The 25194-nt window shown below is 38.6% G+C and overlaps 1 protein-coding gene across 3 annotated transcripts in view; it reads left to right on the plus strand.

Annotated features, from left to right (window-relative positions):
- Positions 1-25194, plus strand: part of LOC122798765 (zinc finger protein 93-like) — a 276097-nt gene that overhangs the window by 198370 nt on the left and 52533 nt on the right. For all 3 annotated transcript variants that reach the window (XM_044067876.1, XM_044067874.1, XM_044067873.1), the window contains one exon: positions 22272-22394. In XM_044067876.1, coding sequence (XP_043923811.1) covers positions 22272-22394 — 123 coding nt within the window. The remainder of the gene's footprint in view (positions 1-22271; positions 22395-25194) is intronic.

The following is a 25194-nucleotide window of genomic DNA, read 5'->3' on the forward strand; positions in this document are numbered from 1 at the left end:
GGGGAGACAGAAGAGGAAAGGTTCAGTAGACGATCAGGAGCAACAAGGCCCCACAATAAAGAAAATGTGGGGGAGACAAAATCGTTAATTATGAATTTATCTGGAAGAATATTAAACAAATATGAAGAACAGGTTCTAAACAAAGGTCTGGGCTTCATTCCCACAAAAAGATGTGATTTAGTAGATACCATTATAGAGACAAAAATGTACATTCGTAACTTACAACTTAAACTAGATTTTGGTCATTTTAATAACAGTATAAATATAAATAGACATCGTCCAAACAGTACATATATCCCTCAACTACATCCAACCATAGAAGTATTTGGGAACGTAGTAGAAGATGAAATTTACAGAACTCACCAGGAAAAACTACCATCGAAGCATGGACGCAATTTGAATTATAAACAAAGACAAGCGTTACAGTCTCTAAGGAATGATAATTCCATTGTAATAAGACCAGCAGATAAGGGTGGCCCTGTGGTCATCATGGATTATAAGTACTATGCTGACAAAATGTTCCAGATGCTTGATGACACTAACACATTTACAAAATTGACTAAAGGTGATTTAAATAATATGGTTTTTAGTGTCTATAATACCTTAGATGACCTATTGATGTCACAAGATATAACACAGGAACTTTATGAATATCTAAAGGTGAAGAATCCAACCATTCCAATCATACAGGGACTTCCCAAGGTACATAAGAACAGTACAGACCCGCCATTTAGGCCTATTGTAGCAGGTCAAGGGTGGTTAACAGAACCTCTTTCCATTTATTTGGAAAGTATATTGAGACCTTTAGTTAATGAGAATAAGAAAATCTTGAAAGATAGCAAGCAATTTCTTTTAGATTTATACTCTCAAACACAATCTTTGAGCGAACAACAACACTATTTTTTTGTGACACTGGATGTAGTCAGCTTGTTCACTGTGATTCCCAATGATACAGGTATTAGATTAATTTCTGAATACTTGAAAGTACACTCAGATTTCTTGGACAAGAAGGTTGACTTAGTCGCTTTGTTACTTGAGACTATTTTGACTAATAATGCCTTTGCATTTCAGGATGTCATTTATTTACAGAAGGATGGCGTAGCTATGGGCACATCTTGTGCCAATAGCTACGCCAACCTGGTGATGGCTAGATGGGAAGATATTCACCTTTTTGAGAATCCATGTTACAGACAATATGTTGCAATGTACTGTCGTTTCGTAGACGACCTTTTTTTCATATGGTTGGGTGATGAGCCGTCCTTATTGAACTTCGTTTCATATTTGGATAACACTACGGACTTTTTAAAGTTTACTATGAATTTTTCAGCTAGAAGTTTACCATATTTAGATGTGGAAGTAATTAGAATGACCAATGGTCTGATTAACACAACAATTTACAGGAAAGATTGCCAAAGGAATAACATATTACATAGACAAAGCATGCACCCCGGTCATGTATTCCAAAATGTCCTTAAAGGACAATTTATGAGAGTATCTAGATTGAACCCACAGCAAGAAAATTATGATGCAGGAATTGATGACATGAGAGAGAGATTTTTAGAAAGAGGTTATAAGGAAAAAGAAATATCAGATACTATTAATATAGTAGAGAACCTAAGGTCAAGCACTGCGAAACCCTATTTTAAGGCACAAGAAATAACCACGAATATTCCTAGGTCCTCGGTAACGGATGTCAGAGCCAACCTTACCTTTAGTAGGATGGACCTGCAAGTGAAAAGTTCCTTGAACAAACACTGGGGAATTTTGAAATCAGACAGGGATGTCAGTGAAATAGTAGGCTCAGCACCGAGTATAGCCTACAAGAATCTTCCCAATTTAAAGAGCATTTTATGTAGACCCAGATATGCACTAACAAGTAGATTAAGAAACGATAGGAACACCTTACCTTGTGGTCATTGTAATCAATGTGTCTATATTAATAAAGACACTACTTTTGAACACCCTAATACAGGACGTCTCTATATTTTTAAAACTAACACGAACTGTGAGACTAAGAACGTAATATACTTAGCGACATGTACAGACTGTAAAAGTTATTATATAGGGAAAACCAACAGATCTCTTAAAGAAAGAATTAGGGAACATATATATCACAGCAGAGTGGGCACTGAAACTAATGCCTTAGCCAGGCATAAAAAATTGTCAGGCATAAATCACAACTTTAAATTTTGCGTCATCCAAAGAGTTTTTGAAGGCTTTAGGGGTGGTGATTTAATAAACAGAACTTTAGAACAAGAAACAAGATGGATAATAAGGTTGAGATCTGACAGACCACCTGGCCTGAATGATAAAGTACAACTAAAGCCATTTTTAAGAAATAGAAAGTTACAGAGATGAAGACAACTCCCACTATTTCACCTAACCTTAATAACCATTGGAAAGCCTACTAGTGGTTCCCTTAGGTCTGAGGTTAGAAGACTGAGCTTTGTAAGCTCTATTAGACAGTCGTCACACAGTAATTTCCCCATGATATTATTTAATATTAATTTATGAGAAAGCCTTGTCCTATACATAAGGTGCCATCTGGTATTAAGATGTGCTTTTGGGTAGGTTTATTTAATATACCCTATGGGGTATTGTTAAAACACCTATTGATGTTGAATTTTTGAGAAGTATTATTTGTATATCATGGAGATAGCATTTAATTCAGCTGTCAAATGTATTAATAGATTTCATGAATAACTATGTATTGGAAATTATTTTTAGATCTTGAAGCCTTAATAATGGCAAATAAGACCTTTATGACACAACCTGATGAGCCACAAACTAGTGTTTGTAGATGTCGCTTAATCTACACTGTATATCATACTTGAATACGTTCTATTAGAACGTATCAAAGTAATGCGACTATTAAGGGTCGAAAACCTAACCTTTTTACTTAGAAGTTTTTTATTCTGCACCTTACAACATGCGTTTTTTATATAAGAATTGAAAGTCTTGGTTTCTTCCATCTCCTATTTTTTTATTTATCTTTATGTAATTTCCTATGAATAATATCTGAGATAATTTCCAGTAGGCAGGTGCATACTGTTTTACTTAGTTCATGTAATTTCAGGCTGTATGTTCAAAGTGAGTGTTTACCGAATGTCCGCTGGTTCTTTAAGAAATCTTTCATGACGTATTGACGCATAGTAGCGTCCTGATGCACTTTGCCTTTAGTTGAGTAAATACAAGCATAGATCGATTATCTGCACAGTGAGTTTGAATTTTAAAATATTAATCTTTTAAGTGTAGAGCAATTCTTAAGCAATTTTAAAAGACTAAATATTTTAAGAGACTTGATACTCATGTAGTTTTTTATTCATAGATTTTCATGATAGTGCGATGTATGCGCTATTGTGACTGTTTAAACTACATGACACGACAATGTAATGAAAGCGTTTAATGTTTAATTAATGTGAGAACGCTTAGACAAGATGTTTATAGATTTGTATGTCTTAATTTAACATTGGACAATGATGTCTTCGATTTTTATGCTTGAACAACATGGTTTATGAATATCTATTATGCCGATATTATTCTATGAGGGTAAGAGATTCACGGCTGTGTTTGTATTCACGTTAGTTTCTGTATCTTTAAGTTTATAGAACATGTGAACTGATTTGACCAATGACAAGTAGTAACTGGTTTTAAAAGTATTTTTTAGATGTTTGTCTTTGTTTTTAAGAGTCTGAAGAAGCCTTTGGCGAAAGCGCTTACTCGTTTGAATAAATTTCAAGTTTGTTTATAAGAGCTGAATCTATTTTTTGGAGCAACTTAATTTTTTGGAGCATCTTACTTTCATTTCATTGCCATTGAAATATCACGCTTTGTTTGGACTGTGCTTGTTTTTATGTACAGCGTGATTTCATACCTCGACTGACAGCAGCTCTGCACTTGGATTTGTGCTAAATTGTAAATATCTTATTTCTCTTTTTTTTAGAATGCTACCTGTTGTTTGTAATCCTAACTTTCTTTGCAAATAATCATGAATTTTTCTTTGTAATTAATCATGTAATTTTCTTTGTAATTAATCTTGTAATTTTTCTTTGTAATTAATCATGTAATTAAACTTTGTATTGTGGAGCTTTTCTCCCCGGGCCTCCACTGAAAACGGGCTTCCCAGGCCTAGTGGACCTCCCCGGTCATCAAACTGGAATAAATAAATAAATATGATAAATAAACCTTAATAAATTTACTAGCTACTACAATAACATTGCTAGATTTGCCACAGGATCGGCTTATAGAACCCATCACTGCCTTAACCTTCAATCATTAGACTGGCTTGAACTACCCTAACAATTGCAATATAACCAACTAATAGTTGTTCACAAAATCCTCTACCAAGCAGACAGTACACACATAATGAAAAATATTATTACCCCCTACAGTAACCTAAAATCCTTTCGCTGTTCCAAAAAATTGCTAGTGCAAACTGTTAAAACCAACAACTCAGCTGGTGAATCACTATTCTCCAACTCTGTCGGTAAAAACTGGAATGTACTTCCTGCTGAACTCACCACTGACCCCTCCTTATCCCAATTCAAAAACTCCCTTAGGAAATACCTAAAAATGCAGTGGCTTTGTCCCTTTACAAACCCTGACTAACTCCCACTCAAACATAATTCATAAATGAGAACCTCATTACAAGAATAAAACTCTGACTCTCTAACTGTTTAAAATTATGCGTATCACCCATCTACTGGAAATATTTAAAGTTAACACTACACCATGTATGATAACCACCTTAATATGTCTGTTTTCCTTTTTCAGATGAAATCTTTAACTATTTCTTGCTCAGCTACTTGCTATCAACCTTTGCTGTGTGTAAGTGAGAAAAACATGTACCTGCGTGTACATATCATTAAACAAATCTCAGTTTTGTGATAACTCACAGTCAAAAAAAAAAAAACATTTACCTAAGAAACTCAATTTCTTTACAACTAAGACATCAGGAAAGTTGTTTAAGATTCCTTACATCACAAAATACACCAGTGATGTAAAAGGTCTAGAAAAAGTTGTTTGCAGAAACTGGAATATTTTAATGACTGATACTTTAATTTCTAATTTAGTAGGCAGTTACCCTACCTTCTTATATAGAAACTGCCCTAATTTGAAGCAAATATTGTGTAAAGATTATAGTTCTGTCTCTAGAGTAGCCACTTTGAACATAGGTACAGTTCCCTGTGGTAACTGCAACAGGTGTAACCATATTTGTCCTGAGATAACTTTTACTCACCCTTCTTTGAATTTCATTTTTCGTTTTAATACATCAGCTACTTGCAACTCTAGAAACTTGATCTACTTAGCTACATGTACAAAATGTACTGCCTTTTACATTGGGCTCACAAAAAGAAGACTAGCTGACCGTATCTATAATCACCTATATGAAATCAGGAAAGAATCAGATACCAATGCCTTGGCCCAACATATAATAAATAATAGAGACCATACATTTTTATTTAGAGTGTTAGAAATAGTACCCCTGAATCTTAGAGGGGGTGATGATTCTAATAATTTAGCCATGACAGAACTAAGATGGATATTGAAATTCAATGCTCATAACTTTCCTGGCCTAAATACGTTTGTATCCATTAAACCTATTTTGAATGCTAGGAAACGTTAATGTAAATATAAGTTTAAAATATATATATATATCCCCCTTTTTTTAGGCTATATCTTGCTTTTCTAATTAGAAAGACGGTCCATTTAGTTCATTATCAGCAGTGACCTATATTATTTTAGTCCTAGACTTTCAGTTTGGTTATTTCGTAGTGGTAAGCATATTTATTGTGCACAGCAAGCAGCTTAATTAATATTTTGTTTTTTTAATTTATAGTCTATATATATAACCTTTATTGTCATTATATACATATATATATTTTTTATATACACTTTTTATATACATTAAATAAGGTTTAGATGTCATTCATAATAACTGATAGTTTTTTATTCTATCAGGTCAAGTTGTATGGTTAGTTTATAACTATAAGCTTTATCTAGTATAAGCTGTCCTGAGTAAATAAAAACTTCATTACTATCTAATTTGTTTATTTTTTATAGTTAATGAGTTTATGATATATTTTCTATTTTTAGATAAAAAATTTTAGTTAAAAACTTTATTAATAGAATATATATTTAAATTTGTAATGTAACTCATTATTTATAATATATATTCTTTCCCCTTTAGTATATTTAGCGATGTTAAATTAATATAAAATACCTTAAACATCTTAAATAACTTGTGCTTAGATGTATGTTACGTGATAGTCACTTCTTGCTGTTTTAAACATTGTTCGGTTTTTATTAACTATTCAACTTCCTTTATAGAAGTTGGTAGGTTGCTCTGAAGTTTTATGTATGTAATTAGAACTGCAGCTTTTCTTTGCACTATTATTGTGCGCATCTGAAGTTTATTAGTTTACAACTATATATAGTTGCCGTCAGCAACCAAATTGACAAGGTTATTGTTGGTTTTATTCTTAACATGAAATATCGTTCTCCTTTTAAAATGTATTTTATTGTCATTAATCCGAAGCTATTGGTTTCTTAATCTCTTTTTTACCTGTGCAAATATATACCTTCACTTTACTGTATTTACTGCAGAATCGTTCCTCATGTTTTTTGAACCTTCACATCTAAGCTATTATAGCTGTGGGTTTTTAACTTTGGGTTCTCAAAGTTGATGATACAGCTTTTAAGATTTACTTTGAAAGGAAAAAATGTTTCAGAAGTGTATTAGCTGATCTGTTTAGTGTCTGCTTCATGAAGGACAATTTTGTAAATAACTGTATTTTTCTGCATTTTTTATTTATCTGATTGTATATTTTGTACGATTTTGGAATAGTTTTAATACACCCTTATAGAATGAAACTGGAAGTTTATAACTTCATATATTTCGCTATAGCTTTATTACATATTTCTTAGCACAGGAACGCTATGTAGATACTAGGTTGTTGGTTCTTTTCCTTTAAAGCATTAATTGTTAATTAGTTTAATTGGTCTTAATTTGATTTTAGTTTATGCTATTTAAACTTTGTGTGTGGGGCTTTTTATTGTCTGAGGAAGCGTGGTTGCACCCACGCGAAAGCGCTTACCGTTACCCACTGTTTCATGGATTAAAGGATTTTCTATTTTATTTTTATTACGCTTACTTGCCTGCTTTATGGACTTTTGATTGCACATTTATGTATTGCTTTACCGCATCGTGGTAGAGATCAGGTTACTGTTTTTTGCAGTTGATTTTTACGTTGTGTTTCCTGGTCTCCTTAAGCTGCAGTTGCCTCTTGATTTTTTTGAAATTTATAAAGTGTGTGGTAACTGCTCTACACGATGGATGCTCAGGTAGTGGAACTTGACTATAGACCGGAGTCGAGGGACAATGTACATATACCAGATGGACTGCTGCATCGGGTCTCAAACCCTTTATTGGCTCTGGAGCTTGGTGAGTTCTCTAATGACTCTGTATCGTTTATACCTGAAGAGAATATTGCTGATTTTAACCTAACTGTTAAAGACTTTGAAGATAAGCTGTATTTATTGCAAAGATATGCCTGGCAGAGGCAACACCTTGAGGCTTCTTTACATCACCGCATTGTCCCTAGGGGAATGCGTGTTTTTTGTATGCCATCTTATGGGAGCAACCATCCGACCCTCCTCAAGAAATAGCAGGACTTAAACATAGAACAAGGTTTCAGATATATGTCACTGCTGAATGAATACTTTTTACCACTTGAAACTGAACTGCGTAAAGAAATAGACTGTATGCATAAAAGTCTGTGTGAAAAATTTAAATCTGACTTTGCTAAAAAGAAATTACAGACTATATTTTCACAAGTCAGTTCTTTCAGTGATAAACTGAAACAAATCAAGCTCAAGAAGTTACAGAGAGATTTTAATGACTTTCAAACTGGTCAGATTTTCGTTTGGCCGAGGCATAATACTACCCAGACTTATGAACAGCGACAGGCTTCCTCCATAAATCCTGGTGTTGAAGCTACACATTCTAACACTCCTGCTTTATCTAATGAAAACCTTCTTTTGCCTTTTCTGTCTACTACGGAGATAAATGCTTCTAATACAGCTGGAGCTGAACTACTTAATTTAACAGCATCTTCTGCTACACCCCCCCCCGAATCAGCTAGCGTTTGCTGATACACATCGTACTAACCAACTAAGGGCCAGATCCAAAACCACCCAGGAAGCAGGTCGTTTTTTACCCTACCCGATAAAACAGAAATTCCAAGGGAGAGGACGTTCGCAAAGCAGAGGGCCAAGGAAACGGAAAATATCGGAAGAGAAGTATGGAGTGACAAGAAGACAAAGAATGTGACTGACCTATTTGTTAATTTATCTCATTATGTTATGGATTCATCTGATGCTAGCCTAATTAACAAAGGCCTTAACTTCATTCCAGCCCAATGCAGCAGTTTAACTGATGTACTGTGTGACTTACGTGTTTTTTGTAGGACTGTAGCTTTGAAAATGTTTTTTAAAAGTAATTCAGCTGAACAAGGAAGGGATTCACATTGCACTGACCCTATGGCCTTGAAATGCAAGAGTAATTTTTCACCTCCTTTATGTTCGAATCTTGAATGTTTCTTAAAAGCCTGTGAGAGAGATTTTTACTCTTTGTTTTCCACTCATAAGAATAAGATAGCTTATGTAAATTTAACTACTAATGAGATGGCCTCACTTAAGAAATTTAAACAGCTTTCAGATATAACTTTCAGACCTGCTGACAAAGGAGGTGGGACTATCATCATGAACAAGGTTGACTACACCTCTTTAATGCCTAATAAGTTGTCTGATAGCGACACTTATAAAATTATTTCTCAAAAGGATATAAATTCTATAGTGTCAAATGTGCATGCCACTCTACATGATTTACTTATGTGTAGGCAGATATCTCCAGAATTTTACAGCTACTTATTTATAGAATTTCCAACTGTTCCTATAATAAAAGGCTTACCTAAGATTCATAAACAGATCGAACCTTTACCTCTTAGGCCTATTGTTTCAGGTGGCAATTGGGTCACTGCAACAATTTCGACTGCCCTTGAAAAGTTTCTTAGACCAATAGTAGATGGGGTTCCATCTATTTTGAAAGATACCTATCATCTGTTGGATAACCTGATTGATTTGACTCTTGACACTAGGAACAAAGAGTACATGCTTATAACTCTTGATGTAAAAAACCTCTTTACTTCCATCCCCAATGATTTGGGTCTGGAAGCCATAAGAGAGTTGTTGGTCAGGGATACTGGTTTTTCGAATGATAAGATAATTTTGATTTGCCAACTATTAGACCTGGTACTCAATAACAATCTTTTCACTTTTGATGGTCTAAAACATATTTGCAGACATGGGGTGTAGCCATGGGCACCCCATGCGCAAACACTTATGCAAACCTGGTAGTTTTAAATTGGGAAAAGGAATTCCTTTTCAGTAACATTGCATTTGAAAAGATTATATTCTACAAGCGGTTTGTAGATGACGTCCTTTTAATTTGGCAAGGTACCCTGGATGAATTTAAACTGTTTCTACAGTTTTTAGAAAGTACCACCACTTACTTAAAGTTTACAATGGAAGCCTGCAAGGAATGTGTAAACTTTCTGGACGTCTCTCTCACCCTTAATGAACAAGGAAAGGTAGTTTCCTCTATCTTTAGAAAACCAACCTGGATCAACACATTACTCCAATTTAATAGCATGCACCCAAGGCATACATTCCCTGGTATTGTCAAGAGTCAATTCATCAGGTTGACCAGACTATGTCAAGATAGAGAAACTCTGGAGCAAGAAATCAATAAAATGGAACTCCTTTTTTTGAATAGAGGTTATGACCCTAAATTAATTAACTCTATTAAAAATGAAATTTTGTATCCTCCAGAGTTAGATCTACATTTACCTAAGAAACTCAATTTCTTTAGAACTAAGACATCAGGAAAGTTGTTTAAGATTCCTTACATCACAAAATACACCAGTGATGTAAAAAGTCTAGAAAAAGTTGTTTGCAGAAATTGGAATATTTTAATGACTGATACTTTAATTTCTAATTTAGTAGGCAGTTACCCTACCTTCTTATATAGAAACTGCCCTAATTTGAAGCAAATATTGTATAAAGATTATAGTTCTGTCTCTAGAGTAGCCACTTTGAACATAGGTACAGTTCCCTGTGGTAACTGCAACAGGTGTAACCATATTTGTCCTGAGATAACTTTTACTCACCCTTCTTTGAATTTCATTTTTCGTTTTAATACATCAGCTACTTGCAACTCTAGAAACTTGATCTACTTAGCTACATGTACAAAATGTACTGCCTTTTACATTGGGCTCACAAAAAGAAGACTAGCTGACCGTATCTATAATCACCTATATGAAATCAGGAAAGAATCAGATACCAATGCCTTGGCCCAACATATAATAAATAATAGAGACCATACATTTTTATTTAGAGTGTTAGAAATAGTACCCCTGAATCTTAGAGGGGGTGATGATTCTAATAATTTAGCCATGACAGAACTAAGATGGATATTGAAATTCAATGCTCATAACTTTCCTGGCCTAAATACGTTTGTATCCATTAAACCTATTTTGAATGCTAGGAAACGTTAATGTAAATATAAGTTTAAAATATATATATATCCCCCTTTTTTTAGGCTATATCTTGCTTTTCTAATTAGAAAGACGGTCCATTTAGTTCATTATCAGCAGTGACCTATATTATTTTAGTCCTAGACTTTCAGTTTGGTTATTTCGTAGTGGTAAGCATAATTATTGTGCACAGCAAGCAGCTTAATTAATATTTTGTTTTTTAATTTATAGTCTATATATATAACCTTTATTGTCATTATATACATATATATATTTTTTATATACACTTTTTATATACATTAAATAAGGTTTAGATGTCATTCATAATAACTGATAGTTTTTTATTCTATCAGGTCAAGTTGTATGGTTAGTTTATAACTATAAGCTTTATCTAGTATAAGCTGTCCTGAGTAAATAAAAACTTCATTACTATCTAATTTGTTTATTTTTTATAGTTAATGAGTTTATGATATATTTTCTTTTTTAAAAAATTTTATTTTAAAAAATTTAGTCAAAAACTTTATTAATAGAATATATATTTAATTTTGTAATGTAATTCATTATTTATAACATATATTCTTTCCCTCTTAGTACATTTAGCGATGTTAAATTAATATAAAATACCTTAAACATCTTAAATAACTTGTGCTTAGATGTATGTTACGTGATAGTCATTTCTTGCTGTTTTAAACATTGTTCTGTTTTTATTAACTACTCAACTTCTTTTATAGAAGTTGGTAGGTTGCTCTGAAGTTTTATGTGGCGGTAATTAGAACTGCAGCTTTTCTTTGCACTATTATTGTGCGCATCTGAAGTTTATTAGTTTACAACTATATATAGTTGCCGTCAGCAACCAAATTGACAAGGTTATTGTTGGTTTTATTCTTAACATGAAATACCGTTCTCTTTTTAAAATGTATTTTATTGTCATTAATCCGAAGCTATTGGTTTCTTAATCTCTTTTTTACCTGTGCAAATATATACCTTCACTTTACTGTATTTACTGCAGAATCGTTCCTCATGTTTTTTGAACCTTCACATCTAAGCTATTATAGCTGTGGGTTTTTAACTTTGGGTTCTCAAAGTTGATGATACAGCTTTTAAGATTTACTTTGAAAGGAAAAAATGTTTCAGAAGTGTATTAGCTGATCTGTTTAGTGTCTGCTTCATGAAGGACAATTTTGTAAATGACTGTATTTTTCTGCATTTTTTATTTATCTGATTGTATATTTTGTACGATTTTGGAATAGTTTTAATACACCCTTATAGAATGAAACTGGAAGTTTATAACTTCATATATTTCGCTATAGCTTTATTACATATTTCTTAGCACAGGAACGCTATGTAGATACTAGGTTGTTGGTTCTTTTCCTTTAAAGCATTAATTGTTAATTAGTTTAATTGGTCTTAATTTGATTTTAGTTTATGCTATTTAAACTTTGTGTGTGGGGCTTTTTATTGTCTGAGGAAGCGTGGTTGCACCCACGCGAAAGCGCTTACCGTTACCCACTGTTTCATGGATTAAAGGATTTTCTATTTTATTTTTATTACGCTTACTTGCCTGCTTTATGGACTTTTGATTGCACATTTATGTATTGCTTTACCGCATCGTGGTAGAGATCAGGTTACTGTTTTTTGCAGTTGATAACTCACAGTCATAATTTCACTGTATTTAAATTTGTTTTTGTATATTTGGAGCTTTTCTCCCTGGGCCTCCGTTGAAAATGGACCTGTATCCAGTCGGACCTTCCCAGTTAACAAATGTAAAATAAATAAATAAAAATAAATCTGATACGTCTACTTCCATACATGCACCAATACACATGTAACACAGAAGAAAAGATGGCAGGACACTGCTGCTGCTCAATAAAACTTTTAATAAAAACTTTAAAACAGGTAAACGAAGTAATCCAAATGCAGACAAAATGAAAAAAGGTTAGCGCTTTCGGGTTACACCCTTCATCAGGCCTGTCTGATGAAGGGTGTAACCCGAAAGCGCTAACCTTTTTTCATTTTGTCTGCATTTGGATTACTTCGTTTACCTGTTTTAAAGTTTTTATTAAAAGTTTTATTGAGCAGCAGCAGTGTCCTGCCATCTTTTCTTCTGTTTTGCTCATTTTGGATTCGCAGGACTTTGGCAAGGCTAAGTGGATTCATTTTGTTTGGACCAATACACGTGTACTTCTATACAAACACTAACACAAGTGTATTTCTGAACCATGCACCAGTCTGAGTTACACCACAATTGCACTGTTTGATGAACACTTGTCTTGGGTACTACGTGCTACCTTGGTACAACAGCAGCTTCCCCTACATGTATATATTGCAGCAATCTGGGCTGCTTCTCTCCTGAGGCAGACAGTGCCTTGTGCTTATTGTAAGACAGACTGACCACTTGTGGCACATGCCCAGTGAAGTGTGAGCAGACAATAATTTGTGCTCATTGTAAGACAGACTGACCACTCGTGGCACATGCCCAGTGAAGTGTGAGCAGACAATAATTTGTGCTCATTGTAAGACAGACTGACCACTTGTGGCACATGCCCAGTGAAGTGTGAGCAGACAATAATTTATGCTCATTGTAAGACAGACTGCTGACTCTTATGACATGCCCATTGACATACTGATTTTTGATCTGGGACTGGAAGTGAAGTTATTTAAACTGTGTTTTATTTTTGGCATGCAATTTATCTGATGAAGTTGTATAATTTTAGACAAAAGCTCTCATTCAATTTTTGTTTTCAAGTTTCCTTGTAGCAATTTTCATTCCTGTATTATTTTACTTCTCATGTTGTTGTTATTGATCTCCAACAATTTCCACTTCGTCATTATAAAAGGGATTAAAAATGGTAATTAAGTTCCTTAAACTTGCCATTTGGAAGTGCAAGGTCATCTATGAATTTAGGATAGCAACTATTTATAGGTTCATAGGTTCATAGGTTGGTACTAGGCTATCAGCCCTAGGGCCTATACAAGCCTAGCCATAAAAATTCCCTGGCTATTTCTTCCCACACTATTTACTTCCCTGGACCTCTGTTTAGCAGGGCGACTGACGTGATCCCTGGGGTGAATTTCCTTTTTCCCATCCAATCGTCAAGGTTCCTTTTGAAGAGGGCCAAAGAGGCACTCTGCTTGACATGTATGGGCAATATATTCCAGAGTCTGGGGAGTCCCTGGGTTAGGAACCTATCCCTCCAGCATGTTTTGTTTATTGTGATGACAAGGTTTAGATCCCTGGAGCATGTGGCTATGAGGGATTGGGATTTCTTTAAGTGTAGCATGTCCAACAGCTCTGGGTTTGACATGGCCTTGTATGTTAAGCAGAGATCGCCTCTGAGTAGACGATATGCGAGAGAGTATAGCTGGAGTTTTTTAAGGCGGTCAGCATAGAGCATCTGCTTTAGGCCTGTGATTCTTATAGTGAGGTATTTCTGCGGCCTTTCCAGTTGTTGCAGATGTCTTGAGAGGTACATACCAAACGGGACATTGTATTCTATAATGGGTCTAATGAGGGATGAGTACAGTGGGACAATGACCTCCTTTTTTCTGGATAAAAAGCCCTTAGTGATGAGGTGTGCCACATAGAAGGATTTCCTAACTGTTGTGGCGATGTGGTTACCGAAGGTGAGACCACTGTCCACCTATGTCCCTAAGTCTCTTATCACACTTTCGGTGTTTAGTGTACTGCCACCTATATGGTAATTCACAGATACATGTTTTTTCCCAAAGGGGATAACTATACATTTCTTGGCATTGAGCTTGAGCCCATGGCTCTGGCAGCAAGCATCTGTTTCTGTAAGGCCCTTTTGTAGAGTATCCACATAATTTGGGGATTCAATAATGGCTTGCAGTTTGCAGTCATCTGCGAACTTTGTTAGCCAGACTCCCTTAGTGTTGGCCTGTACTTCAGAGAAGTAGATGCCAAACAAGAGCGGTCCCAGGACTGAACCCTGAGGTACTCCACTTGTCACTTGTCTGGAGCTGGATTTGGAGTCAGCTACTTTTACAGTGTGGGTTCTATCAGTAAGCCAGTTAGCAACCCATTGGGTGATGTAGGGATTAATGCCCAGCTTAGTAAGTTTATCTATGATTCCAGAGTGGGGGATGGTGTCAAAGGCCTTGGCAAGGTCTAGATAGGCTGTGTGGACCACCTTACCCTTGTCCATGGCTCTGGAGACTGATTTGAAGAAGTCAATCAGGTTCAGGAGACAAGATCGGCCCTTCACGAACCCAAACTGGGTGGGGTCCAGTGTTTGAAGGTTGCCAATGTCTTTGTTTATAAGTTCCATGATAATACGCTCCATGGCCTTGCAGATATGGCTTGTCAGACTGATGGGACGGTAGTTTCCGGGATCCAAGGTGGATCCTCCCTTGTGGAGTGGGATAACTGTAGCTCTGTGCCACTCAGTGGGCACGAAACCTGAGGGGAGGCTATGATTAAACATGACACTTAGGTAAGGTGCCAGTTCATATTGTAGTTCATGTAGTACACAGCCCAGGATGTCATCTGGTCCCATGGATGCTGTATTCTTAGCTTTGGAGAGTGCATTATTTACCTGTGTGGCCGTTATTACCGGAATTTAGCAATATTCCGGTATTGAGATGGGCCATTTAGGGGGTGAGAGGGGGTGAAGTTGGCACTGACTCGATCTGCCAGGATATTGGCAATATCCTTGGGATCAGTATATTTAATGCCATTCTGTTTTAGCTCAGAGCAGATCTGAGCATTGCCATTTAGATTCTTGACATAGTTATAGAATGCCTTGTGGTTGTCTTTGGAATCTTTGGCAATTTTATTTTCATAACTAGCTTTGGAGGATTTTATGAGGGATTTCAGTTTTTTACTGAGGCTGGTAAGGGAGTTTTTTGCATCCTGGGATTTTCCTCTTTTCTGCAACAGTTTCTTCCTTTTGTTGTAAAGTTTGTTTATGGCAGGGGACCACCAGATTGGCTTCCTTTTTTTGGATGAGAGCATCTTGGTTCTATTTGGGATGGCACAGTTCGTGCATGAGTGGATGTGCTCGTACAGTGCCTTAGTGTAGGATTCAGCAGTTGAACTTTCAGTTCCCGTCTGCATGGGTGTCATGAAGTTTGTCACTTCTGACTTGAGTTGCATGAAGTTGGCTTTGGAGAAGTTTTTTACAGAGGTTTCCTTACTGGGGGGTGGGGGTGGGATGTGGATGTTAAGGGTGATTAGCTTATGGTCAGACCTGACTAACGAGGGGGTGACCATAGGTGTGGAGCAGTGATTTCCCATGTTGGTAATGACCAGGTCTAGGATATTGGAGACCCTGGTGGGACTATGGATTAGTTGATCCAGGGCGTTGGAATTTATGAATTCCAAGAACCGTTGGGCAAAGGTGTTGGTACAGGAGTAGTTTTCCCAGTTAATGGCAGGGTAGTTAAAATCACCCAGTATTAGGGTGTTTGGTTCTATCTTAATATTTTCCAGTATATATAGAAAGGTGTAGTGAGAATCTTGGGGTATGGTGGGGGATCTGTAGCAAGCTACAATTTGGATTGCAGTCTTACCTCGTGTTAGTTGCACCTGGAGAATTTCAGACGCATTGTGTTGGGCAACTAGCCTGGTGGTGTGAATATCCTTGATGAATATTGACACTCCTCCACCTTTAGTGTTTCGGTCCTGGTTTGGTGTCTGAAAAGTGTGGTAAGAGTTGTAGCCTGGTATTACAGGAGTGCTCTCTAGAGCCTTGAACCAGGTCTCAGTTACTGCACAGATATCAATGTTCCATTTTTAGGAGTGCCTCGAGAGAGTGCATTTTGAGGTTTAGTCTTCTAGCATTGAGTAGCATTACCTACCGTTGCATATCATCTACTCATAGGCGATCTCTGCTTAACATACAAGGCCATGTCAAACCCAGAGCTGTTGGACATGCTACACTTACAGAAGTCCCAATCCCTCAGAGCCACACGCTCCAGGGATCTAAACCTTGTCATCACAATAAACAAAACATGCTGGAGGGATAGGTTCCTGACCCAGAGACTCCCTAGACTCTGGAATAGATTGCCCATACATGTCAAGCAGAGTGCCTCTTTGGCCCTCTTCAAAAGGAACCTTGACGATTGGATGAGAGAAAGGAAATTCACCCCAGGGATCACATCATTTGCCCTGCTAGACAGGGGTCCAGGGAAGTAAATAGTGTGGGAGGAAATAGTCAGGGAATTGTTATGGCTAGGCTTGTATAGGCCCTAGGGCTGATAGCCCAGTGCCAACCTATGAACCTATGAACCTTCAGATTTTGAATGCTTGTACCTGTTATGGTGGTGGTTTTTTCCTTTGATATTTGCCTAAAAAAGGCGCTATAGGTGTGGCAAGAGCCTTAGCCAGTAACGTGAATCCCAGGGGCGACAGGTGCAGACCATCCCTGGCAAAGCATTGTGGTCTGTTAATCATGTCGACCTAGGCAGACAAATAATGGATCCCCTTTGAATGACACCAGAAGCTTAGCCAATTGTTGAAGTCAATCATTTTGTCCTTATATTGTGGTATCATTCTGGGCGAATGCAGGATGCTACTCAGGGCTAGTGTCATACCTGCCTGGGCCACATGATCCGAGAGCTCTTCCATGTCTCTTTTCATGTAGTCCAGGGAGGTACGTCTCAAGTCATTCACTCCAACATGGACAATGACAGAGTCATATTTGTACTTGTTGTGGAGTGACTTGAGTGCATGCGTTAAGTGGCAAATCCTGGCACCCGACAGGCAGCTGACTCTAATTTTCTCCTTGTTCAACCTGGTGAGAGGGACATCAGTGTGCCGGACTATAGAGTCACCTATGACTAAAGTGTTAGGTACATTGTCTTGCCTTAGGGGCTGTTGGTGGGTGGCACACTGGTGTTGTGAACTATGTGACACTTTGATTGTGATTGATGTTTGTTTGCGTTTCAGCTTCAGAGGTCCTTGTTGCTTGGGCAGGTTACAGTTAAGGGCCTCTGCATATGTGGATTTAGTGTTGCTATATGTGGGTGTTGGTGGTGTGGGTTTAGAAGGGCTTGAGGTGTAGTGTGGGTGTTAACCTTCTCCTCTTGACTATCTAGCATAATCTTGGGTGGAGAGAACTTTGGTGATTTTGGCTATGTAAGTGCATCTCTCACAGGTTGTAGTGTTGGGTGGTAGAAGGAGAGGGTTGTCTGTGTACATGAGGCAATTGCTGCATTGCTCCAGTATGCCCAGATTCACCAGGTGGACAGGAGAAATAATCGGAAGCTGACCCTTGGACATGCCTGGTTTGGTGCTTTTTTTTTTTTTTTTTTTTTTTTTGTAAAGTACAGGAGCTGTTTTCCCTTACCTTAGCAAGGTACTTTGCAATTATAGGCTGTTTAGTGCCTACGATTAAGTTCTCCTTATTAACAAGGAGAGTTGAGTGCTTGTATCAGTTTAAGGCTTCCTAGTGCTTTCCAGCAGGTATCAGAACAAGTGCTAGTCACAGGGATGCTTAAAGGTAAGATGAAAAAAAAAAAGACAACCTTCACCCCCCCCCCCCCCCACAGTTGGCTATCAGCTGCTAACAGCTCTTCTTCTTGTTCACCAGTCTACTAGACCCCCCCCCCCCAGCCTCCCTAGACCTCAACCTAACCATGTCTGGGGGCCACTAAGAAGATCATAGATACTGCTGCAGTGTCATATTGCTGCCAGGGAGTATGCCATAAGTCCAACCACATTTCAGCAGCCTTGCACGCTCCATGGTCACTGCCCCTGGGAGGTTGCATGTATATTTCACTGCCTGTACAATCTCCCAGCTAAGTGGCAGAGCAGTTATGCATCATGCAGCTCACCAGACTGGTACCACTGCCTTAATATAGCAAGCCTAGGCTACCCCCCCTTCACAGGAGGGGCGAGCCAGCACTGGCCACATAGTCCCATGCCCCCCCCCCCATTTTGTCATTCTAGCATCTGTGCTGCTAGTGAGCCATGGGTGATTTGGGTCACAGTATGAACTTAGAAGTAACCAACAATTCTGTACTAAATGTATCTCTATTTGCACTTCCTTCCTTGACCCCTAAGGACTTTGCTAATATTCTTGTGGGAAAATTCTCATCTGACCTTATGCTACCCTCTGTCCCTTCCGTCTGTCCCCCTTAGTCCATGTCATACCTCATCTCTTGATACCACTTTGGACCAAGTCCTTTGGCACTTTCCAAAATTAAATATACCAGTTCCATGGATCCTAACAGCATCTCTGAATGTCTCCTGAGAAGCACTAAGTCCCATCTAGGCACCTATCCACTGGTTACATTCCCAAGTTGTGGAGAACATCTGTTGAGGTACATAAAGGTGGCCCCTTTACTGACCCTGGGAATTACAGCGCTGTATTAGTTTCTAGAATAATTTGCAAGGCAATTAAACATATTATAGGCATACTCCAAAAACACTCAATATAGGTGGCCTTGTAACCCTGAATCCTCACTAGTGTGGCTTTATATAAGACAGAACACACCTGCTCATCCTGGTTGAGTTTTTTAAAAAAGATATGGAAGTCATTGGTTGGGGCATATAGTTATGCTGCCTATCTGGATATTGCCAAGGCCTTTGGCACAATCCCACATGCTGAGATTATTGGCAGACTTTCTCAACTCAGCACTAATTTATGTAGAGTTTGTTGAACAGGTAAACAGGTGTAGGTAAACAGGTGTATGACAGAACAATGCCATCACTGGTGTCCTACAGGGCTTTGTCTTAGGCCACTGTCTTTCTGGTATGCACTTCTCTGGAAAGAAAGTTGCTACCACGGGACTATGGCTGACCAAGATTACTGATGATTGCAAACTAAGGTCAGTTATAAAATCCCATTCTAATGCATAATTGTCCAGCAAGGGCTAAACAAGCAATGCTTGGTATCTTAATCATGGCTTTTACCCACAATGCTAAGAAATGCAATATAGTTTCTTTTGTTAACTGTAGCATTACTTCCATTTACTATATAGATATTTAACTTAAATCTGACACAGTCATGAAGAATCTGAATCTACATGCTGAAAACAGGTCTCTTTTGAGAGCCATGGCTGTGCACGGTTAGAAAATTCTTATGTCATGCACAACTTATTCTTTATGGCATCTCTTCAAGGTTCAGAGAGGCTATCACCCCTGTTTATTTCTCCCGTATTAGGCCCACCATTGAATATAATTCACCCATAGGCATGTATTTCATTAAGCACTTGAACCAACTTAAGACCTTAACATTTCTTCACTAAAAATATCTCTGGTCCCTGTATATTTAGCTACTCTGGTAGACTAAAGGCCCTGTCACTCTCTATCACTCTACTCTGTGTCATATAGACACCCAGGAGGTGCGATCTGGGCTTAGCTATCTGTGCTGTGAATGAACAAGCAATCCTTAAACTCCTTCACCTGAAAAGAAACAGTGTTTACCATCTCTAGAGACTTGAACCTGTTCAACCATATCTATATCACCTATGGGCATGATAGTTACCTACCCAAGGTATTCCTACTGTGTGGAATAAACTACCTTTACATATAAGGCAGAGTATTTCGATATTAACCTATAAAACTGTGTCTATGACTGGATGGCTGATTGCAAATTTTCCCCATGAATATGTGGAGAAAGTATGCTTACTAGGGGATATTGTTAGTCTCCCATTGTGCTGGGTAATATGCCTGAATTTCTCCAAATGCACATCACAATGCTGTACACTGCATACCATTCATCTCTCTCTCCAGTAGGTGTCAGGACTACAGCTGGCCAGACAACCTGCGTAAACCCAGGGGGGTGAATTGATGTCAGCATGTCACTCTCATCCTCCCATTATGGCTTCTCCACTGCCTAAGTGACAGGTCTATCCTGGGTTGTCTGGTTCACACTCTGGGCTTTATCTTCTTTCCCCATGAGGCCAAGAATCCACCTACAGTATACAAAGCATCCTACATCATGTGCCAGAATAATGTAAATAGTGTCTTAGAATTATGTACGTAATGTCTGATGTTGCAAGTCCTTCCATTCCTAGTCTAATTTGGCTTTGTCAGTTAGTCCCAGTTTTTGTATCCTCCATCATTCTGTGAATGGGGGAAACAGTATTTAAATTAACTCTGTTTAGTTTTGTCTCTGGTGTTATCCATACACATTCCTTTGTGAAATACATTTTATGATGTTCCTTGCAAGACACACACAGGTTCATATACAGAAACAACACCGGGGTAGAGGCAGCTGACAAAAACAGGTTTGCATATCAGGAGTATGAAGTCTGCAGAACAAATATGATGTGGAATATGATAAAAAGGTGAATAATAATAAAAGAGTATCACACCATGTTGTGCAAAACACTGACTACCATTAATCACATGAATTATTACTTACGTACACATTATAGGCACACATATTAACACAAATAAAGTAAACAGCGTAATCAGTAGTTGAATGGTATCAGAACGTGGCTGTTTGGAACTTTCTGCTGTTACATACACAAGCAGCCAGCCACAACTTCAGCTGCAACTCTTAATGTGTGACACACACACACACACACACACACACACACACACACACACACACACACACACACACACACAGGCACGCACGCACACACACACACACACACACACACGCGCACACACGCACACAGGCACGCACACACGCACGCACACACACACACACACACACGCACACAGGCACGCACGCACACACACACACACACACACACACACACACACACACACACACTGTAAATAGTTGAAAGGGGAGAAGGCAGCAGAAAACGTGTTCGCACACCTTTTCCTGTCACATGACACTTTAGTATACCATGACACATGACTTGAGAACCTCTGTCCTAGATTATGTTTGATTACACAAATTAGGCTTCCTGGTATCTTTCATCTCATATCCTGTGCCTATTGTTTCTGACTTTCCTAAGTGCAGAGGTGGCCATTTTCGATGTGATTTGTTAGTGTTTTGCATGAAACTAGAATACTTTGCCTCCAATTCAGATTGAGGTAAAAAAATGTGCATTAGCTCACTCCATTTACCGGGATACGGTTCAATTCTTGGCAATTTCCATTTACCTGGATAACAAACATAAATGAATAAATAATGCACATCCGTAGAACTGAATGCTTCTGTATAAAAGAGCTGGGAAGGTAACTAGTGCAGAAATTCCACAAGGAAAGAAAACTACTGAACGTGGATTTCTTACAGAAACAATATATTGTTCATGTTGAGAGAGATTTCTGGAGTAGAAAAATATGGAAGACAGGGTAACCATTTGAAATATTGAGACTTGCTAGAGAGAGTCCAAAAATATGGAGACTGAATGGCTGAATGACTGGACTAAGTTCGAGATGGTATATTTCTCAGAATACTCCCTTTTCTCTGAGGTATGAAAATCTCGGAGTTGGAATATATACATTTGGGGGCACCCCCTTCCAAAACAGTTTTTGAAATTCACTTTTCTCCTATGTTTTCTGTCTTCTTTTTAGCTTTTCAACACTCAGCATTTTGAGTGCTAAGATTTCAATAGGGAGCTGGAAAACAGTCATTTGATTACAAAGGTCATCTTTTTTCAGGGTTGTGATGCAATGGTACTGTGTTTTGCTGCATTTTTCTCATAATCTATCAGATATATGTGTGAATAAATAGTAATTATCATAACGCAAATTTCTGGAAAGATCATCTTAACTGTACAGGTTCTATTGATTTTTATTTACAGGGTTTAACATCCCAGTGGATCATCTTTTGTTATTTATTAAGAAAGAAGAAACAGATCCATCTGATGACACAATAGCAGGAATGGAGGTTCAGCGAAGGCATCTTCCGGATAACAATGTTAACAGTAAGTACATGATCAGGGAATTAAATATGTGGATGTTTCCTCTTGTGTCAAGGGTAATTTAAGAAATAGTGTGCAGAGTGTTTCCATTATGGACAGCTACATTAACACAGCACCAAGTACTAAAACATTACAAATAAATATATGAATAAAACTGTTTAATGTTTTAATGGGTCATTACACATTTAACTGGCACATTAGCTTTACAGAAATCCAAAAGGATGTCAGTTTGGTTCATTCTACTGGACTCCAACAAATAGAGATACTGTATGAAACATATGGAACCCAACAGCCACATCACAGTTGCTGGATCCATTTACAGGGGGCTCTTTTTGTTAATGCTTACCTTCTCAATTAGAAGGTTGAATCATTACAGAAAACTGGACCCCGTTGCCAGAAGAGAGCTTCTTGAATGAATAGTACAAAAATTACAGATATCCTAGGAGCAGGTGAGACAAATTTTGGACGAGTAGAACAATATGAAAATATGGAGGGCAGTCAGCTGTACTGTAAAACATAACATGGTGCTAAAGGCTAGGGTAGCATTCCTGCAGAACATGGTGTGGTACTGACGGCTGGGATGAGCAGTACTACAGAACATAGTGTAGTGCTGAAGGCTGGGGTGAGCAGTACTGCAGAACATGGTGTGGTACTGAAGGCTGGGGTGAGCAGTACTACAGAACATGGTGTGGTACTGACGGCTGATGGTGAGAACTATTGCAGAACATGGTGTGGTACTGAAGGCTGGGGGTGAGCAGTACTACAGAACATGTTGTGGTACTGAAGGCTGGGGTGAGCTGTACTACAGAACATGGTGTGGTACTGAAGGCTTGGGGTGAGCAGTACTACAGAACATGGTGTGGTACTGAAGGCTGGGGATGAGCAGTACTACAGAACATGGTGTGGTACTGAAGCCTGGATTGAGAAGTACTTTAGAACATGGTCTGGTACTGAATGCTGAGAGTGAACAGTACTACACAGCATGGCGTGGTACTGCACATGGTGGGGTACTGAAGTCCAGGATAAGAAGTAATTTAGAACATGGTCTGGTACTGAACGCTAGGGGATGAACAGTACTACAGAACATGGTGTGGTACTGAAGGCTGGGGTGAACAGTATGACAGAACATGATGTGGTACTGAAGGCTGGGGTGAACAGTACTGCAGAACATAATGTGGTACTGAAGGGTGGGGGTGAGCAGTACTGCAGAACATGGTGTAGTACTGAAGGGTGGGGTGAGCAGTACTGCAGAACATGGTGTGTTACTGAAGGTTGGGGTGAACAGTACTACAGAACATGGTGTGGTACTAAAGGCTGGGTTGAGCAGTACTATAGAACATGGTGTGGTTCTGAAGGCTGAGGGTGGGCAGTACTACAGAACATGGTGTGGTACTAAAGGCTGGTGTGAGCAGTACTGCAGAACATGGTGTGCTACTGAAGGCTGATGGTGAGAAGTACTGCAGAACATGGTGTGGTACTGAAGGCTGGGGGTGAGCGGTACTACAGAACATGGTGTAGTACTGAAGGGTTTGCCCATCAGTACTGGAGAACATGGTGTGGGACTGAATGCTTCTGTGAACAATACCACAGAAAATGGTATGGTACTGAAGGCTCTGGGTGAGCTGTGCTACAGAACATAGTGCGGTACTGAAGGCTGGGGTGAAGAGTACTACAGAACATGTTGTGATACTAAAGGCTGGGGTTGAGCAGTACTGCAGAAAATGGTATGGTACTGAAGGCTGGGCATGAGCAATAATACAGAACATGGTGTGGTACTGAAGGCTGGGGTGAGCATTACTACAGAACATGGTGTGGTACTGAAGACTCTTAGTGAGCAGTGCTACAGAACATAGTGTGGTACTGAAGGCTGGGGTGAACAGTACTGCAGAACATGGTGTGATACTAAAGGCTAGGTTGAGCAGTACTATAGAACATGGTGTGGTTCTGAGGGCTGAGGGTAGGCAGTACTACAGAACATGGTGTGGTACTGAAGGCTGGGGTTGAGCAGTATTGCAGAACATGGTATGGTACTGAAGGCTGGGCATGAGTAGTACTACAGAACATGGTGTGGTACTGAAGGCTGGGGTGAGCAGTACTACAGAACATGGTGTGGTACTGAAGGCTGATGGTGAGAACTATTGCAGAACATGGTGTGGTACTGAAGGCTGGGGGTGAGCAGTACTACAGAACATGTTGTGGTACTGAAGGCTGGGGTGAGCAGTACTACAGAGCATGGTGTGGTACTGAAGGCTTGGGGTGAGCAGTACTACAGAACATGGTGTGGTACTGAAGCCTGGATTGAGAAGTACTTTAAAACATGGTCTGGTACTGAATGCTGAGAGTGAACAGTACTACACAGCATGGTGTGGTACTGCACATGGTGGGGTACTGAAGTCCAGGATAAGAAGTAATTTAGAACATGGTCTGGTACTGAACGCTAGGGGATGAACAGTACTACAGAACATGGTGTGGTACTGAAGGCTGGGGTGAACAGTATGACAGAACATGGTGTGGTACTGAAGGCTGGGGTGAAGAGTACTGCAGAACATGATGTGGTACTGAAGGGTGGGGGTGAGCAGTACTGCAGAACATGGTGTAGTACTGAAGGGTGGGGGTGAGCAGTACTGCAGAACATGGTGTGTTACTGAAGGCTGGGGTGAACAATACTACAGAACATGGTGTGGTACTAAAGGCTGGGTTGAGCAGTACTATAGAACATGGTGTGGTTCTGAAGGCTGAGGGTGGGCAGTACTACAGAACATGGTGTGGTACTAAAGGCTGGGTGTGAGCAGTATTGCAGAAC

This window comes from Protopterus annectens, chromosome 3.part1 (genome assembly GCF_019279795.1).
Source record: "Protopterus annectens isolate FY-2018-M chromosome 3.part1, PAN1.0, whole genome shotgun sequence".
Taxonomy (NCBI): domain Eukaryota; kingdom Metazoa; phylum Chordata; order Ceratodontiformes; family Protopteridae; genus Protopterus; species Protopterus annectens.